The following is an 18623-nucleotide window of genomic DNA, read 5'->3' on the forward strand; positions in this document are numbered from 1 at the left end:
GGCATTTAATAATTTTTTTCAAGCATATACTTACTTGTTGCTCCAACATTAACTGCAACACAGCCCAACATGTGTCTTCTTTGTCTCATATGTGCTGAGGATCATACAACTCACTGTACTTCTCCACTTAAATTATTAATTTAATATCATCCATCTTCAAGAACTTCTCCGCTGTTTGCTATGTCGGGTGTGGAGGGTAAATTACGTATTCTCCACTCAAACCTATGTGGAGAATACGTAGCCCCCCCCCCCCCCCCCTCTCTCTCTCTCTTTTTATCTATATGACTGCTTGTGGCTGGGCAGAGGGGGACATTTAATAATGTGATTGGTAAAATTGGTCAAATTAAATCTCCAGGACAACAGAAGGGGAATACAAACTATGGGATGCATATTTAATCATTTATGTCATACAAAATATGTTATCAATATCGTTTAAAATCATTTTTCAGTGTGTTTCCTGGCGCAAGAAAACAGAAGTGGTACGTGCGTGGGGGGGGGGTAGATCGTGTTGAGCTGGTCATTTCAAGAGTAGCTCACAAGCCTATAAAGTGTGGGCACCCCTGCTTTAAAGTGACACTTTTAAATAAGAGCATAAGATGGGTCTGTTTTTCTAGACCAGTTTGAAATGAGTAGATTTGAAGTCACACCTTCAACATTCCAGAAACCAAATGTGAAAATGCTCAGCTTGTAACTTCATTTTCAAATGATCATAATAAAATTTGAATGACTTCTTTTACGATGTACACTGGTCTGATTTGTCCATTCCTTGATGTCCTTTAAGGCTGGATAAGGACAAACCTTTATTCACATTTGCGGGCATTTTCTATTTTAGATAACATAATCTTACTTTTCAGCAATAGTTTGGGTTTATTTCACTTGTTGGTTAGTTATTCCATCATGTCAGATTTCGTTGTAACATACACTTAATATGCCTGATGTTAATCTTTCAGTTTATCCAGCAGAAATAATTTCAAATCAGGGATCGACAGCGACACAGGTTGGAAAAAAGCAGTCATCTTTATTTAGCATGTTTTCACAACACTGAATACTTTTAGCCTTTCATCAGTTTAGCCTTTATCTTTTTAGAAACTGTTTGGAACTGTCGAGTAAAACCAATTCACCAGAAAACCGCTCCCCTTTCCAAGATCGGGTTGCCCTCTCACCTTTGACCTTCACAAGGCTCCGGAGCCCAGGTGAGCAGCATCTTCAGCATTACAAAACGGAGGGACAGAGTAATGTTAAAACAGCTGAAACCAGATCTGGGCTCGATAACTGTTGGAACTCATCCTTAAAACTTAGTTTGAACCTTCCACCTGATTGAGGTTTACTTAAGAACAACATGAGCAAAGTTTACTACAGTGCTGAGGTGATTCTGCAACACAGTCCAGTGTTTGTCCACCGTCTCAGAACAGAACAATAAGGGAAGGAAAGTTTCCAACATCGTTTTCGCCCAGTTCTGGTTGAAACCGTGACCACGAACAAAATAAAGAGCAATGGAACACAAAGAATGGCTCAGGGTTGTGGTGTCGGCGGCGGTCTGAGCACCGTGGTTCAGTGGCGTGCTGCAGAGTGCCGTCACCCCCCCTCCCTAAAGGCTGAGCAGAGATTCAAAGTATCAGGTAGTCTTGATTCACAGGACAGATTCAACCTCCCACCCACCACCACAGAAATCCCCTCCCCTGAAAACTGATGCTTTCAACAAGGTTACACTTTGAACAAGGTTCTGTTCAAGGAAACGTTCATTAAATTATCCTAAGAAATCTTAACTGAAGGTCCATTTAGCAATTTCCCCGGCCTTTCAACCACATCTCCTGGGTTTCATCAGTGGATGGAGTTTGCTGGGATGAAATCAAACGGGTCACATGATAACAGGCGGCTGGTTACGAGGGAGAAATGGAAAGCCCTGCCTCTCCACTGATCTTTGACTTCTGGATGGTCCTCGAAGTTGACACCGAGAAAGATCAAGGACGTTGGTGAACCATCTCTGAACAGAGGCTGGGGTTACACTCCTCCCCCCCCACGTATGACCACCTGGTATCCTGTGACTTGACCGGATGAGCCGGCTTCATTTACTGATAAGGACAGTGAGCTGTGGTTGAAAGTTTAGAGAAGCTGGTGAGCAGACCGTGACATAAAACCTGAACCACCTCATGGGGGGGGGGGGGGACTGTTCGAAAGCATTACAGCCACATGCATTTATCCACAGTTCACCCAAATGATCTCAACCACTTATTTGGAAGTAAAACCATATTTAACTGACCGTGACTTTCTTTATACCACTAGATTACATTTATTACATTGTGCTTGAGCTTTGTGATCCGTCTCAAGTTTGAGTGAAGACTGGCTGCACCTTGATGCGATGGGTTACGTTGAGTCTCAATTTCTACTGAATGATTTGAACTCTGGAAAACAAAAATTTGGATTTCAAGAACACAGCTTGTGCTTGGAACAGATCTGGGTATATATCCTTTTTAGTAAATGAGCTAAAAAAAAAAAAGAAGATTTGTGCAGAGGACCGTCTTTGAAACAATGTACAAACCCAGAGTTACTGTATGTGCACGATTCAACAATTCAATGAACTGATATTTCAGTTGGGTCCACTTAGATTTCTCTCTCTTCCTAATAAGTGGTTTAAATACCTTGGTTCAACTGTCGAGTCATTTAAAGCCCAGCAGGGGGCGTCTGACGACATGTGTTGCTTGCCCGTTTGAAAATAGCAGAGGTCGAAAATAAAGAAAAATTACAGCCCAATTAAGTGAACAAACAGAATTATAAAAGAATAAAGAAAATGTCTGCCTGTTCTTTGAGGGGGGGGGTTGATTTCACAGCTGATATTCCAACTCATGTTGACAAAACACACAAAAACGACTTCTTCATCGACAGTGGTTACACCTGTTTTCATTCTCAATGAAAGATCCAAACTGAAATGGGGATCACACAGTACCGTCTCCCCGGAGTCACAGAAGACAATCCACAGCAGTGTTGTCTCTGTGTACAGAGGGGTGGGGTGGGGGGGGACACACAGGTACCCTCCCCTTTGTGTATCCATTAAAACTAAAACTACACAACATGAACGTGACGGCATTCTTCCTCTTGTTCTACGGAGCGAGGTTTGACCGTTTGGCCTCGAGTGGACTCAAAGGAGATATCACATTAGAATTCATCGAGCGCAGTCAATCAAAACGTCGCTGTTCCTTTAAATGTTGCCCCCCCCCCCTCTCATAAGCGCAGATCAAACCACAGCTCGACACATTACGACTGTGGGTCTAACAGCTGAGGAGGGGCTGATGGGACATTTGTGGGGCTTCAGGGTGGACTGACCCTTCTCTGCAGTTTGGACGGAACAATCACTTTGCTCAGATTCGGCTCAGACTGGTGTCCTCATGGGCCCAGTGTCCGATCACAGGGCCGTCCAGCCCGTACTGGGATCTGTGGCTGGTGGCGTGACCGCACTTCCCCCCCCCCGTGATGCTGCCAGGTGATAATATGACAGGTGTAACCAAAGCCAGAGATCTGGGTCCGGTGGACTAAAGATTACACGGTAGAGAAGCTCGTCAGTGACGGTGAAACGGTCTGCAGACGTGTCCTCTCGTACACACCGCCCCCCCGACTGTATGAGAGATGCACTGGAGTTACACTGTGAGGCCGCAACAGAGGCCGCAGTGTGAGCTGTCCACTCACACAAGACTGAGACAGAAACAGACAACACAAAAGTGCTCACTGGGGTTTCACCTAGGATGGGACTATAGGTTGGCACAAGAAGAGCTCTAGGTCTTAATCTGAGAACATCATCGGTGACTGGTTTACATGTGTGCATCCTCCAGAGCATGCACGATACGCCATCACAGCTCCAACCCCACTGGTATATAAATACTGCGATTTTTCGTTTTTTTAATTTTAGTTAGAATTGTCAACACAGGAAGACATGGAAATAAAAATGCCTCAAACAATCGTGGCGACCTGTGGCCAAAGAACAAACATTCTGAAAATGTCTAAGTGCACTTACACAGCTCTGACAAGGTTTGGATCTAACCTGCGTTGTCCGCTCCCCCCCCTCCCCAAAAAGATATTAAAGTCCCAAAACAAAAACAGAAAAATTGCTATGGTATAATGCCAATTTGGAGCAAATGACAGAATATTTCCAAATTTCTTACCTTGGTAGAAACAACAAGTGACAGCTGTGAGTGGAGTGGTCAGCGAGAGCTCTTCTCCTCACTGGGGGATACAATACTTTGTATTCAGGACTATTCTAGAACTAGATTTCCTCTGTCAGCGCTCCGTGACCTCAGGGCTACACTAACAGCTTTTTGTTCAATACAGGGTTTTTTATATTGACTTGTTAATGTATCGTCCTAAATTTACATAGTTTAATATTAACCTCTATCCCTTTCCACAAGTAGGGTAGAAACAGGCAGGCATGAAAAAAAATAAACAAATAATCACCCATTTTTGCCTTCAAATAAATAATAAGGAAACTGATCCTCTCTGTACATAGAAAAAAAAAAGACAGAAGGGGAGGCTGCGGCACATTCACTTAATGTGGATGTGTGTGTGTGTGTGTGTGTGTGGGGGGGGGGGGGGGGGCTTTGATCAGGAGGTCTCTGTGCTCACACTGACTGATGAGGGATGATGCAGGCACAGCAGAAGAACTACCAGAGCGCTCTATCGGAGCCGTGTCTCCTCTCGTATTATTGACTTGCTTTTCCTCGGGAACGTACTCTTTGTCGGTCTTTGTCACCGGTGGGATCGTGTCTGATAAAGGAAGGGCCGGGCGGGGCGGGGGGGAGGGGGCTTGCTGAGAAGGAGTCCCTTTTGCCGAGTGTGTGGAGCGGGGGGCTCAGAGCATGCCAAACCCTTTGGCGTAGGTGATGGCTTTCAGCAGTCTCTCTCGCAGCTTCTCCACGTCGTTGTACTCGGGCAGCAGCAGCACGTTGAAGCAGGTGTGAGACGTCGGTAACCTGAGGGGACGAGACACAGCGGGTCAGTTTCCCTCTCACACAGACAAGACTGGGACACGCATGCATGATCTCTATTCCAAGTGTGCTCAAAGGCAACGTGAAAAACAGAGGAAATCATATCACTCTTCAAAACAGACAAATTAAGAGCACAAGATCATCTTGGACATTGGAAAAAGCTTCAAGCCTTTAGCAGGAATTGAGTATAAAAAAATCCTAGTGATGTTTTCACTAGTGTGTGCTCTTCATGCAGGTCGGTTTTGAACATTTCCCTCAGCACGATTGGCCTAAGGCGTCTAATAAGAGCAAGTCAGTCAGGTTCAGTTATTCCCTTGATTGCGGATTTGGGAAAGGCTCCATTAGTTTTAATTAAATGCAGTGAAGTGATTGAAAAACCAGTGGAACAGAGTGATGCAGCTAATGGAACAATTTAAGGAGAAAAAAAAAAAAGGAAGAAGTGTGTCGCATTAATATTCCCGCAGCTCACCTGTCTGTGTCAGGGCCGTTCTTGGCGATGATCATCTTCAGCTTGCCCAGTCCGCCCACAGGTGCTCGGTCCGTGCCGGTGGTGAACTGCAGGAAGAGACGCTTCTGGTCCTCCCCGAACGAGTGCAACGTCTCCCAGAACTCCCTGCGATGCAGACACACACACAGGACAGGTTAGAGTGTGGGCAATGTACACAAGAGGATTAAACCTAGAGAATATTTCACACTACACGATATTTTGGCCAGGTAATCCTGACCATTGCTTGAAATTCTTTCTCCCTCTCACACACTCAGTAACACACTGTCACACATATATTCTTACTTGATGATTCGAGAATCTCTGTTGTAACCGCCGTCATATTCTGTCGTTTCTTCAAGTGCTAGGAAGTCCAGGTTCTGCAGCACATGACAGAGACAAAATAGATGTTAATGAAGCATTAAAACAAATATAAAAACATAATCAAATCTGTGGTTGAACAGAAAATCTCTCACCCTGCTTCCGCAGATGAGCAGCTCGATTTCCTCTGGTCTGAACAGGTATTTGAGCGGCGACTCGTTGGTGACCATGTGGAAACCTCTCCTGAAGGCTTTGAACTGCTTCTCCACACTTTTGTTCAGCATGTACTCTGCATACTGCGCCACAAACTCCTGCGACAACAACACAGTTCATTTCCATTTTAAAATGCTGACAGGGGATTTAACCTTTCATAGTTAAATTCCCCCTTTTTAACCTAGTGGATTTTGAATATTTGCCACAGTTTGCACATTCACTGCATGAAAGATTGTCTTTTTCTCTCACCTTTCTGTTTTCATTCGTGACTGGAATCTTATCCCCGTTTTCCCTTAAATCATACATGAGTGGGTTCCCATACAGGTCGGTCTCGGAAATCTGGAAAGTGATCATCATGTCCTCCTCCACGCTGCCCTCGTACTCCATCAGCTCCTTCAGGCTCTGGTGCAGAACCTTCCCGACACAAGCACAGTTCATAGTAAGCATTTCTTATCAGGTTTCAAACATGGCTGCAACTTGAACTGCGTGACCACGTCATTTCTCACCGGGTTGGCGTCGGCCAGGTCCCTGAACGTTCCTTTCTTGCCCATCAGCTTCCTGTAGACCACCATGGGGAAGTGGACATCCAGGATACAGTTGTTATAGATTGCCAGACCGAGGACGATGCCGATCAGAGTGTACTGGCCCTCGTTTTCAAGAGAGGACGGGTTGAACCAGAACATTTTGGTGCGCTCATCGTATGTGAACATGCCTGCAAGAGGTAAAAAGGAAATAAATGAGTTTCTGTGAGCAGATCTGAAATCATTACCTAGAATGGTACTCAGGGGTTTTAAAGCTGTAACAAGAAAATGATTACAGTTCAAGCCTCTGACCTGGAAAGGTATTGTTACTGGTTAGCTCACCATAGAGTGAATTCAGATTTCACTACAGTTATGACATTTATACACAATGGAAATTTGTGAAGCTATCAGCTCCTTCATCCAATCTGATACATGAGTGAAAGCTCAGCTGAAAAAGTTCTTCTCACATCTTTGACAGGAAGTGTCAGCGGCGTGCAAACAAACACAATGTTCAGATCGTCTGTCAGGGGCTTTTGGCGTGTGGTTTCTACACTGAACTTTACCAACTACTGATTGTGGTGTGTTTTCTTACCAATATCTGGGTTGAAGATTTCCTCCACCACCAGCTGGAAAAACTCTTTGGAAACGCCTCCTTCATCAACACCTTGCTCTCCTTCAAACTCCACGTACAGCTGCTTCTTCAAGTCTGCAGGATTCTCCATCGCTATCATTTCCAACTACGGAGTCAAAAGAAAAAACAAGATCAGCGAAATGAGCCTCGAGCCAAACCACAATGATTAAAAAGGAAGCAATGCATTTCATGTGTTGTATTGAACTTGCTCACACGTACCCTGACCAAGGCGTCGTCGATGATGTGGTCTCGGCGCACTTTGAGCCGCAGGTAGGGGTTGAGCTGCTGGCCCTGCACCAGGCTGTAGAGCACCGTGATACGCCGCTCGCTGTACATGCGGATGCGGTTGTCGTAGTACAGGCCCAGGTTCTTGGTGACGGGATTCAGGATGAAGGGACACGTCATGAAGGAGAACTTGTTTTCGGTTTCGACCTTAAAGAAAGTGTAGTCCTTGTCCATCTCCAGCACCTCGTTCAGGGGCTCGTTGACAAACTCCTCGAAGGGGATGAGCGGCCGCCGGCAGTCGTTGGTGCGGATCCCCAGCTCCGTCTCCAGGGGGTCCACCCGCGGGCCCTTCTTGTTCCGCCGCTCCTCGCCCAGCAGCTCTTGCAGCGTGAGCTCGCTGGACTCGGGGATGGGCTCCTCGTCCTCTTCCTCGTTGTGCTCCATGTCCAGGTCGCCGCCCAGCACGTTTGCATAGTAGACGATCTTCAAGCACTTGGTGGACGCCACCACCGCGTCGTCGTCGTTGACCAGGTTGCGGCTGTTGAACTCGTTGCTGATCACCTTGTAGGTGATGAGCTGCTGGAAGGTCTCCACCATGCGCCGGATCTGCTCGGCGCTGTAGTGCGCCCACAGGCGGGCCAGCTTGGCCTGTGCTGGCAGCGGGAGTTTGCTCATGGCCTTGCAGAACTGCGGGAGGGCGATCTCCAGGTACTCTGGGCTGTGGAGGTTGCTGTTCTCCATCACGATAACAAACAGGTTAAGGTAGTTCGGGTCTCGTGAATACACATTGTGGTACGTCAGGTCGCACTCTACGTTGGGTGAGAGGTAGACCAGTGCGTTCAGGAAGGCGGCTTCAATCTTCTCGTTGGACAGGAGGCGTTCGTAGACCCGGCGCACGGCTTCGATGTCCACCGACACCTCGTCCGGGGCCAGCTTCTGGACGTCGTTTTTCTCTGAAGAGCCCTCACCCAGCCTCGAGGAGGAGGAGGAGGCCGGGGAGTCGTCCTCCATGGCTGTGGCAGAGCAGGCGGCAGCCTCCTTCTCATCCTCGTCCTTGTCCTCGTCTTTGCCTTGAAGGGACTTGAGCTCCTCCTTGGTGTGAGGCTTGGATCTCCTGAAGCTCTCCACCAGGCCCTCGGCGCTGGAGAACACCCGACCCAGCACCCGGATCAGAGGCGAATAATCCTCCTTCTCTCCGCAGATGTCCAAGATCTCATAGACTTTCTCCTCTGTCAGGTAATTCACATCTGCACACAGAATCACACGTTGCATTGTTAAAAAGGAAAATGAAAACCAAACAATCGGAATGGAAGGAATGACAAATTTCACTCATGTTGTGCACGAACTCACCTTTGAAATTGTCCCGTACAGAGTGGACGTCTTTATGGTTCATCTTCCGGTTGAGGCAGGCCGAGTTGCTGCGGGCGCTGCTCTCCAGGTAGGCCGAGGCAGTGCCCTTCTTCGAGGGGTGGGGGTCACATAGCTTGGCGTTGACCTTGTAGAGCTCCAGGGCCTTGACCGCCGCCGCATTGTTATCCATGCGGTTGAAGCCGACGGACGAGGCACACCACGAGTTGGAGCATGTCTCATTCCCACAGCCCTCCGTTAACTGGTGGTAATAGCGCTCTATTAGATGCTTGGCAGCCGCTCGCTTCCTGCGTTCGGAGGGGAGACACAAAAAGTTAGAACAGCGGGACTTCAATTCACTCATCACGGCAAATTGGACGTAGGATGAACCTGTGCTTGGACTAAATATGCGAACTTTAGGAGCCAAGTCAGCTATATTGGAGATTTAACTTTTTTTTTAATGAGGCAAACACCACTTACAAGTCTAAGAAGGCTAATTAGCTCCCATGTGAGAGAACGGCTGCTGTGGCTCAGGAGAAAGGGCGGGTCGGCCACAAACAAGACGGTTTGTTCGATCCCCACCCCCCCCTTCGTTGGGCAAGATGCTGAACCCCAAATGTGTCGACAGTGTGTGAGGGATGTGTGACAACGTGCAGCACATAGATCGACTGTATAAATGTGGGTGTGAACGGGTTAATGGCAAAAATTTACTTCCAGGGGAGACTGAACTACGACGTTTGAATAATTCAGACGATCTTCAAACTATTCAAGGTAAAGCAAAGCCAGCGCTGCAGCAGGATTGATCCGACAGTCTGGTGCATATGCTTCATCGGGTACATGCTTATTATAACAACAACAGTGTTAATACGAGTAGAAAACGAAAAGGACTTACATTCGGCTTGCTTCTGGGTTTTCTATTTCAGGCTCCTCGTATTCTCTGATTGGTAGACAGACAATAACAGTTGGTACAATGTGATGCACTGGTGAATCAGGGCATGTGTGAACCTAGAAACTGCATCACAAGCAATACAGTAGTGAAATGACATGCTGGCTACACAGCCACATCTGAGGCTTGTGGCTGGAAACCACCAGGTTGCCCTGGTTGAGATTAGGGGTCATAATCAGTGAGGTTTCTATAGATTTATGCAAAACCATCATGACCAGTAAGTGAACCCTGTGGCTGACTGACAAAGCACAGAGCCCACAGCACAGGATTGAATGCAACAAACAGAACAGGGAGGCAGGAGAAACGTCAGGTCCCTGCACATCCTAACCTAACGCTGACTTAGCATGCTAACGTAGCAAGCCCGCTAGCCTGAGCACAAATATTACCCATGCAAAAAGCTGGCGTTTCCAAACCAGCCACGATTTAATTATTCTTAAACCAACCCGTGCCTAACTGGGAGCTTTGCCTTAATATTTATATATAAAAACAACGGAGCAACAGCCTCCACGCAGCTAGCAGCAGCAGCTAGGTTAGCTAGCTAGCTCCCTCCTAGCAGCCCCGGCAGCCCCGGCTCTCTCCTCCCGGCCTCCCCGCATATGGGCTCCTCCTGCCGGGCTGGCCTCGGCCTGTGGTGGCGCACACTCACACTCCTCCTGCTCGTCGGGATTCATACGAGACTTCCTCCTCCGTGGTCCGTGTGATCCTGCTGCGGGTCTGCACACGTAAGAGTCCGGGTCCGGGGGTCGGTTAGGACTTCTCCAGCGGCGACGACGACAGATGTTCGGTGTGAAACTTCATTCAGGGCCTTTCTACTGCAGGCTCTTCACCCTGCTTCAGGTCCACAGCCATCTTGACTTCACCGTCGGCCCGCGTCCCACAATGCACTGCGGCCCGGCCACAAGACCCGGCGGAGAGGAAGTGGATCGCGGTGCTGCCAGGACCTGGACTCTCAAAGTTCATCACAGCATCATGGCTGCACAGTCACATCCAGTGGGCTCCTGACAACACCCCCCCACTGTGGAATGGATGGAGTATGTGTATGCATCTCAATGTTCACTGTTTGCACTGACTGTACAACTCATCTCCCTCTGTCAGAGCCACCATCACAGAACTGCACTAAATGACCTGTCTCCTTGCACTGTGTGCCCTGTACAACACTCCGCTCAATATACACTTACTTCACATCATATGTGATATGTGTTAATATAAACCATATTGATATTATACATCATTTTATACAATAATATTATCTTTTGCACACTCTGTCTACATATTCTTACACTCATAGTATATTATATTATCTATTTTATAGTCAAATACTTATATTAATACCTCTACTATATATATTATATCATACTCTGTATATTCTTTGTATAGTCTATATACACATATTTATACATGTGTACATGTTATAATTATTATTATTGTATTACTATTATTATTATATATACTGTTGCTGCCATTATAACTATATACTGCTATTATATTGGTATAATTACTATCATATATAAATATATATTATGTTATATTATATACTATATATACTGTACTATTTTTATATACTGTCTAACAATAACATTACCATCATATCATCAGTATTATTACCATCATCTTGCCACTGCACCTTATCTACCTATTTATCTTGTGTTTCTGTTTTTATTCTTTCTACCTCAATATTTTTTATTTTATTCTATTGTATTGTATTGTATTGTATTCAAATATACCGGCTGCTATGACGACTTAATTTCCCTTCGGGGATGAATAAAGTTATCTATCTATCTATCTATCTATCTATCTATCTATCTATCTATCTATCTATCTATCTATCTATCTATCTATCTATCTATCTATCTATCTATCTATCTATCTATCTATCTATCTATCTATCTATCTATCTATCTATCTATCTATCTATCTATCTATCTATCTATCTATCTATCTATCTATCTATGCATCTCAATGTTCACTGTTTCCTGCTACAGAAGCCCCATAGATCCCATTGTTCCCAGTGCCTTTGCACTACATAACGTGTGCAGATTACATACTCCAGGCATGGGCAACGTTAATGAGAGAGAGGGCCACACATATTTTACCCTGCAATCAGAGTAGGAATGTGACATAAGCAAGAGCTGGATCATCACATAATAGTTTTATTCCAGTTTCCCCGAACACCTACGTTCATTTATTTATTTTTTACTCAAAATCTAATTCAGGATAAAGCATTTATAAAGCACAAAACAAATGCAGAAATAGGCTTCCACGTATACATGAGTGTTCATGTCATCCATCAGTTGTTGATTGAGAAATACATTTAACTAGGGCTTCTGTAGACTGAGCTTTAAGGTGAGATTTTATTATTTTGGTAGAAGAGCACTGCCGATAGAGTTATGCTTTTTTTTTTAATCAATCAATCAATCAATCAATCAATCAATCAATCAATCAATCAATCAATCAATCAATCAATCAATCAATCAAATTTGATCTGTACAGCCCACATTCATAGATCACAATTTGTGTCACAGGATAGTATGTCATTATTTCTGTCCTCAACCCACAAGCTTCAAGAACTTTATTTAACAAATGTAAATCAAGTGAACAACAGTAATTAATCTAATTCAGATGTATGAAATGATATATGTGTGTATACATTTTATTTAGTTAAGGAACTTGTCATGGGTGCCATTAAAACATTTTTACAAAATAAAGGAAAATTGGGTTGATCAGTAAGAAAGTGGGACACTTCACTCGGGAGGTGTTTAGCAAGCGAGCAAAACGCAAATCAACGCGAGTCCTACACGTTGGCTACAACCATCGGACACAACAGTGTGTTTAGTTTGCGGTAGAATTGACTTTTAATTTGTTATTCGGAAACAGACCCGTTGGAGGAGGGAGGAGGCGGGAACAGCGGAACTGGTAACCAAGTGCACCTGTGGCTGATCACGCGTTGCACACGGTCCCGTCCACAGAAGAGAACAGCGAGCTGAGCTGCACCGACTGCAGGAGGCACGACCACCGGCACCACTGACCACCACTGACCATCATCGACCATCATCATCATCATTGACGACATTTGGTAGATTAATTATTCATCTACTTTAATTATACGTTTACTTTCATTATACGTCCCGCTTTTAGTTCGTGAAACACTAATTCGTATTTCGCTGTCTTTTGCTATAAGTGCCACGTCAGCTAATTTTACTTAGCGTCACTTCTGCGTATTTTTTCGTAATCTGCTGAAGATCACTGAACTTTTCGTTGGTTCCATCATGGAGCAGGTGCTTGACCCGCTCTTCGTGTGTGCGGGGGCTATTAGCCATCAAGCTAGCAAGCTAACGGGAGCAATGGGGTTAGCTCCACGTGGGCTAGCTTAGTTTAGTGAAATGAAAGTTTTTTTTGGGGTCGCAGGTTTATTGAATAAGGAGAAAGAACCGGGCGAGAACACCACCTGTTAAATATTTTTCGCCCACAGTTTGAATTCGTAGATTTAGCTTAAAGTGGGTTAGCTTAACGTGGGTTAGCTAAAAAACCACGAGGCTGGCTGATCTCGCTGCTCATGGAAATCTCGCGGTATTTCGGTAACTTCACTGATCTTTTCAAATGTCGCTAACGAAAGGCAGCTAGCTACACGCCCTATGCAAATCAGTGTTACAGTGTACTTAAAGATTTTTTTTTGTACATTTCTTTAATTATAATTTCTGCAGATTGATTATTTGCCAGGACAATCGGTGAACAAAAATGGACGAGTGGGATGAAAAGGTAAGTCAGTTTACTCACAAAGTACCAAAGAAGAAGAACTCCATAGCCCGACCAACATTTACCCCTGATTGTAGGAAACGACTGGAGCTTGTGATGCACCCCCCAGCCAGGCATCAAGTGAAGGTCTGTTCACTCTAATGTTATTCACTGATCCAGTTTCACATCCACGTTGAACCTGTAAAAATGACTAGTTCTGGCTTTTTTGACTTCTCTGTTATCAAGCTAAAATAATGCATTATTACAAATGATCTTACTATTTTTAGCCCCAAAAGGAGACTCCTGGAATGGGGACAAAGGAGGATTTGGACAAGGTAATTGAATAAAGAATGAGCAGTGATTATCTCTACCCTGGGAACATGGATAGATATTTGTTTTGTGTTTCTCTCCAGGCCGCGGTGGAAGAGGAAGACGAGGAGGATTCTCAGGATCCTTTTCCTCAGGTGCCCGTTTATCACATGTTATTGAATAAGTAGAAGAATGTTAGTTGACTGACTAATCATAAGACAACTTAACTTGTGAAGGAAGACACAAAACTAGGCAGCTCAATAGGTGCTTCTACACAATCAGATCCATACATCAGGAATGTGGTAACATGGTATTGTGTGGACATGATAATAGAATCCCTGAGTAGGAGGACTTGAGCTCCATTACTACTGTGGAGAGAAATTAACTAGCTTCTTTGCCCTTTCTTTTGTTTAAGGTGGGGATGAGAATGGAAGTGGTGAGTACCAGTAGCAGTCACATTGTTCAGCTTGATTGGAGCTGCCATTTGCTGTTTTGCCGTTTTCTACCACAAGGTGGCAGCATAGCACCTCGGATGTGATTTTCCAACTCACAAGCTTAATACTAGTTTGGATGTCAAATGTTTTATTTCTCATGTTGCAGGGCATACAATGGCCTGTAATGTGAATTATAGACAATTAAAACCAGTTAACAGTTTTAATCCTTTTTTTATTTTGTGTGTTTGAGCCGCTCTGATTCATTATTACTTTTCTGACAACCGTACCAGAATGACAGGACACTCTCATATTTCTAAAAAAAAATCATTAAGAGCTGTGCATTGTGCAGCCTTGTTAGCCCCAAATGTTAGCTCAGGCCTGAATGCTACTGATTCTCAGATTTGCTTTTTTATAGATGGCAACAGCTGGAACAGCACAGGAGACACGAGGGGTGGTTTCAGAGGGAGAGGTGAAACACAAACTAATCAACCCACTTTTAAGAATGTATTGCTCTGCCTCAGATTTGAGTTTTCTAAACAAAATGTAAAATCCTACAAGACCAAAACTTATCAATAGTGAATAATTACAATAACTTTCGGTTTTGAGAACAGAAGTTTGACGCTTCTGAAAACGGGTTAAATATCAGACACAAGTCCCCTGCAGGCCTGAAAGGTGGCTCTAAAACTTCAATCTATAGAAGTCATCCATCAAATCAAACTTTGAAGAGCAAGGATGATGATGCGTGAGCTTGGTGGACTTCAAAGAACAAGTGAATTATTTTGAAATTGTTCATGAATTCATGTTTATTTTACCAGGACGTGGCCGAGGGTTTGGCAGAGGGGACCGAGGTGAAGGGACAGGTAATTTTTTATGTTTGGATCAGAGGAAACTTGGAATCAGATCAATTTGAAGTCCTCCTAAAGAGCTTAAAAATAATGTGAACTATCTTGATTTTACAGGAGACGATGACAGAACGGGTGAAAGTGGCAAGTGTATTGTTTTTTGTTAAGCACCAACTACATACACACTAAATTTTATCCACCATATGTGACTGTTTCATTTCATCACTGTATGTCATGAGTAGGATTTAGAGGAGGAAGAGGAGGCGGCTTCAGACAAGGTATTTGATTCAACCCCTGTTTAAATATGTTATTGTTTAAGTCATATAGTTATATATTAATACTTGATGATTTGTTGAAGGTGACCAGGGTGGCAGAGGAGGACTTGGAGGAGGTAAGTGAGCAATCATTAAACTTTTTGTTAAAGTGATGTATATTTTTTATTCATGTTTGTTAATATTGGGTGATTTGTGTGTGCAGGCTACCGTGGAAAAGATGAAGCAATCTTTTCTCAAGGTTACATCAGTGTTCTTTCTTTCTCCATAATTTGCTTAATATAGTTTTAAACATTTCACTGATGTGAGTGTGTGTGTGTGTGAGATACAGGTGAACGTGGAGATTCAGAACAGACGGATCCAACTGAGGAGGAAAGTAAGTTGATGAAGGTTTCCCTGTAAATGTATTGTAACAGTCCAGCAGTTTGATTTCTCCACCTGTTGAATGTCTTTTCACCCTCAGGACCTAGGGTCACTTACATTCCACCAACTCTCTCTGAGGCGGAAGAGGCTGTTTTTGCCCACTATGAAAAAGGCATCAACTTTGACAAGTATGATGACATTACGGTGGAAATCAGTGGGACCAACCCACCGCAGGCAATCATGGTAAGAAGTGCTAATCATTTGATTAAATTCTAATAACTGATAACGGGTTTATTTAACAAAATCAACAGTTAAAAGACAATATAAGTTTGATTTAAAAAAAAAAGGGTCAACAGATCAACACAGGTGCAAAATGTCTTGTTAACCAGCAGATGAATGCCTCTTTGCCACCCTGATACAGTAAAGGCTAAAGATACAGCAAACAAAGTCTAAACTGAATGGATATCAAATAATTTAATCTTAAATCATTAATCGTGAAGCTGGTTTGTTTTATGTGTTCTGCTCAGACTTTTGAAGAGGCACACTTGTGCGAATCCCTGGCAAGAAACGTCAAGAAATCTGGTTACCTGAAGCCGACCCCTGTGCAGAAGCACGGCATACCAATCATCTCTTCTGGCAGAGATCTCATGGCCTGTGCCCAGACTGGATCTGGTAAAACGGTGAGATGAGAGTGAATTGACCCCCTGAACTGTAAGTGTGGACGGAGCTTTAATGTGTCCTCCCTCCACCAGGCTGCGTTTCTCCTCCCCATCCTGCAGCAGCTGATGGCCGACGGTGTGGCAGCCAGTCGCTTCAGTGAGGTGCAGGAGCCTGAAGCCATCATTGTGGCCCCGACCAGGGAGCTCATCTGCCAGATATACCTGGAGGCCAGGAAGTTTGCCTTTGGGTATAGTTCAGATTTTGATAAACAATTATTTAACGCTACAATTGCCACCAACACACATTAATGAATGAAACGATGCATTTTTCCTGGCTTGTTGAATGTTGCAGGACATGTGTGCGTCCAGTGGTTGTTTATGGTGGAGTCAGTACTGGACACCAAATAAGAGACATCTTAAACGGATGCAATATAGTGTGTGGAACACCAGGAAGACTGTTGGACATGATTGGACGAGGGAAGGTAAATGAATTAAGATTTTTCAGTTCTTCTGTCTTCAGCTAAGGTCTCAGACACATAAGTGGTCAATGTCTGTGCTTCAGGTAGGGTTGGAGAAGCTGCGGTACTTGGTTATGGATGAGGCTGACCGCATGTTGGACATGGGCTTTGAGCCGGACATGCGCCGTCTGGTGGGCTCGCCTGGAATGCCAACCAAAGAGAACCGTCACACTCTGATGTTCAGTGCCACGTTCCCTGAGGACATCCAGAGGTCTGGACCCCAATCAGCTGCAACTTTTACTGCTTTACTTGTTCTCTACGTGAGCTGGATTGTTGGTTTGTATCTATGAATCCTAAAGCATGTTTTTTTACAGGATGGCAGCTGATTTCCTCAGGCCAGACTACCTGTTCTTAGCTGTGGGTGTGGTGGGCGGAGCCTGCACTGATGTAGAGCAGACCTTTATTGAGGTTACCAAGTTCGCCAAGAGGGATCAGCTCTTTGACCTCCTGAAGGCCACAGGTAATTTATCTCTGGCGGCTTACGAATGATGGGAGGAATTTGTCTCTTCTGGTGTTGATCAGTGATCCTGGTGTGCTTGCAGGAACGGAGCGCACCCTGGTGTTTGTGGAGACAAAGAGACAAGCAGATTTTATTGCTGCTTACTTGTGCCAGGAGCAAATTCCAACCACCAGCATACACGGGTAGGTGACGTGTTCAGGACTCTATAGTTTGTTTTAATGTACAGGGTTAACGTGTGGTGTTGTCTGGCAGTGACCGTGAGCAGCGCGAGCGAGAGATGGCCCTGAGTGACTTCCGCTCTGGCACCTGTCCAGTCCTCGTCGCGACCTCCGTAGCTGCACGCGGTCTGGATATTCCAGATGTGCAGCATGTGGTGAACTATGACCTTCCCAGCAACGTTGACGAGTATGTTCACCGTATTGGGAGAACTGGCCGCTGTGGTAACACTGGGAAGGCTGTGGCCTTCTTCGACCCAGGTGTAGATGGACAGTTGGCTCGCTCATTGGTTACAATCCTGTCCAAGGTAAGATGGCATCGCAGTACAGAGGTTGTGCATCACAAGTGGGTGGACTTGACGTACAGTGTTGGCCCTTATTGTCTGTGTATGATCTGGAATTACAGGCCCAGCAAGTCGTGCCCCCGTGGTTGGAGGAGCATGCGTTCAATGCTCCCGGTAGCAATGATTTCAGCTCTCAGAAGAGGAACTTTGCCACTACAGACTCCAGAAAGGTATCAGGCCCGACTTTTCAGTTTCATAATCTTTGAGAGTGTGGCTGTATGTCCTCAGTGTACTCACTTTGTCCTCTGTCCTCAGGGTCCCGGCGGAGGATTCTCTCAGGACAGCGCAGTGCAGAGCCAGGTGCCAGCGGGTGGTGATGCAGAGGAGAACTGGGGGTAGAAGGACCTGGTGCAGCGCAGCCTCCCACACATCTGACCTGTTCTAATTTGCTAATCAGCTTGCATTTGAGAAACCTGTTGACCTGGTTATCTCTCCTGAGCGTTTTGTTGTGCATGTTGTGGAGAGCTTTTGTTTTGTTTTATTATGTTATGTTATGTTTTATTATGTTTTAATTGTAACTTGCATGTGATTGTGTTCCAAGCTAAGACTTAAACAAGTTCAACTGATCAAAGGTGTTCTTATTGATCCATTTCTAATTAGAATGAAAACATTTCTTTGAGTCTTCATGCTCAACGTAACTAATTTAACATGAAACAAATGTAAACTAAAAGTTTCTGAACATTCCATCCCTCAGCACTGATGTTGTCACTCAGCTGTCATGTTGGGACAGACTATCTGAGGGCTCATTTGTATTTGCATGGTTATAATTTAAATACAATATTGAATCTATTGTAACACTACGTTGTTCCAATAA

At 44.7% G+C, this 18623-nt stretch overlaps 2 protein-coding genes across 2 annotated transcripts; one reads left to right on the forward strand and one right to left on the reverse strand.

Annotated features, from left to right (window-relative positions):
- Window positions 1-998: 998 nt before the first annotated feature.
- LOC132996553 (ubiquitin-protein ligase E3A) lies at window positions 999-10401 on the reverse strand. The gene is made up of 11 exons (XM_061066848.1): window positions 10308-10401; window positions 9608-9652; window positions 8719-9023; window positions 7363-8615; window positions 7105-7249; window positions 6498-6703; window positions 6241-6405; window positions 5934-6089; window positions 5764-5837; window positions 5443-5586; window positions 999-4958 (listed from the first exon to the last, which is right to left on the reverse strand). Coding segments are annotated over exons 2-11 (2571 nt in total). The 5' UTR covers window positions 9610-9652; window positions 10308-10401; the 3' UTR covers window positions 999-4837.
- A 2995-nt stretch (window positions 10402-13396) lies between these two features.
- ddx4 (DEAD (Asp-Glu-Ala-Asp) box polypeptide 4) lies at window positions 13397-18015 on the forward strand. Its single transcript, XM_061066858.1, has 21 exons — window positions 13397-13417; window positions 13492-13540; window positions 13681-13728; window positions 13807-13857; window positions 14118-14138; window positions 14552-14605; window positions 14952-14996; window positions 15096-15128; window positions 15218-15256; window positions 15337-15369; window positions 15456-15491; window positions 15582-15626; window positions 15714-15856; window positions 16141-16293; window positions 16366-16520; window positions 16625-16754; window positions 16835-17001; window positions 17105-17250; window positions 17333-17432; window positions 17503-17773; window positions 17872-18015. The coding sequence occupies exons 1-21, from the start codon at window positions 13397-13399 to the stop codon at window positions 18013-18015; spliced, it is 1884 nt and encodes a 627-aa protein (XP_060922841.1).
- Window positions 18016-18623: the final 608 nt, after the last annotated feature.

Source organism: Limanda limanda, chromosome 23 (assembly GCF_963576545.1).
Source record: "Limanda limanda chromosome 23, fLimLim1.1, whole genome shotgun sequence".
Classification (NCBI taxonomy): Eukaryota; Metazoa; Chordata; class Actinopteri; order Pleuronectiformes; family Pleuronectidae; genus Limanda; species Limanda limanda.

Coding starts and splice junctions, on each gene's coding strand:
- LOC132996553 (XM_061066848.1), bottom strand. Junction 7,250..7,362: donor TCGACGACGCCTTGGTCAGG/GTACGTGTGAGC, acceptor TTGACTCCGTAG/TTGGAAATGATAGCGATGGA. Junction 5,838..5,933: donor TGCTCATCTGCGGAAGCAGG/GTGAGAGATTTT, acceptor CATGTGCTGCAG/AACCTGGACTTCCTAGCACT.
- ddx4 (XM_061066858.1), top strand. CDS start 13,397: ATGGACGAGTGGGATGAAAAG. Junction 13,729..13,806: donor CAAAGGAGGATTTGGACAAG/GTAATTGAATAA, acceptor GTTTCTCTCCAG/GCCGCGGTGGAAGAGGAAGA. Junction 13,858..14,117: donor CTCAGGATCCTTTTCCTCAG/GTGCCCGTTTAT, acceptor CTTTTGTTTAAG/GTGGGGATGAGAATGGAAGT.